This window comes from Penaeus monodon, chromosome 23, assembly GCF_015228065.2.
Source record: "Penaeus monodon isolate SGIC_2016 chromosome 23, NSTDA_Pmon_1, whole genome shotgun sequence".
Classification (NCBI taxonomy): domain Eukaryota; kingdom Metazoa; phylum Arthropoda; class Malacostraca; order Decapoda; family Penaeidae; genus Penaeus; species Penaeus monodon.
In genome coordinates this window covers 27,371,463-27,371,997 of record NC_051408.1, presented here as the reverse complement: position 1 = coordinate 27,371,997, position 535 = coordinate 27,371,463, and the positions used below count along the sequence as shown (strand labels likewise).

The 535-nt window shown below is 48.0% G+C and overlaps 1 protein-coding gene across 1 annotated transcript in view; it reads left to right on the top strand.

Annotated features, from left to right (window-relative positions):
• Positions 1–535, top strand: part of LOC119587911 (mast cell tryptase-like) — a gene marked incomplete in the record, with an annotated part of 22,644 nt that overhangs the window by 19,621 nt on the left and 2,488 nt on the right. Inside the window, 1 exon segment of the mRNA XM_037936620.1 lies at positions 296–535. Within this exon segment, the coding sequence (XP_037792548.1) occupies positions 296–460 (165 nt within the window).

Genomic DNA, 535 nt, shown 5'->3' with positions numbered 1-535 from the left:
GGGAAATTATCTTGCTCTCGTTTAATCGACTCGCTGATTGTCCATATTCCTACTTTACGCAAAACTGTTGTGTGAATGTCTGTTCATATAACACCAACATTATTTGTAGGTATGCTTACGTAATAATTTTTTATTTCATTTAGAAGTGATGTTTAGCCGCCTGATGTTATTATGAAAATGATAATGTTGAAGCAAATGACTATAATCTCATATGCAGCTTTTTGGTCTCACAATAGTAGAGGCCTTCCTCGCTAGCCCTTGGCTCCTACTAACGGCCGCCTTGCTCCTCCTCCAGGGCGACAGCGGCGGGCCCCTGCAGTGCCGCGAGCGCGGGGGGCCGTGGATTCAGGCCGGCATCACCTCCTGGGGCGTGGGGTGCGCCGCCCCCTCATACCCGGGGGTGTACATCAGGGTGTCAGAGTACCTCGACTGGATTTACAAGCACCTCGAGAAGACTTAGAGCGGAGCTCCAGTGTTTTAAAACCTGAAGTCAACGTTGTTTTTGTTATGTATTGTTATTATCGCCTTCCTCACC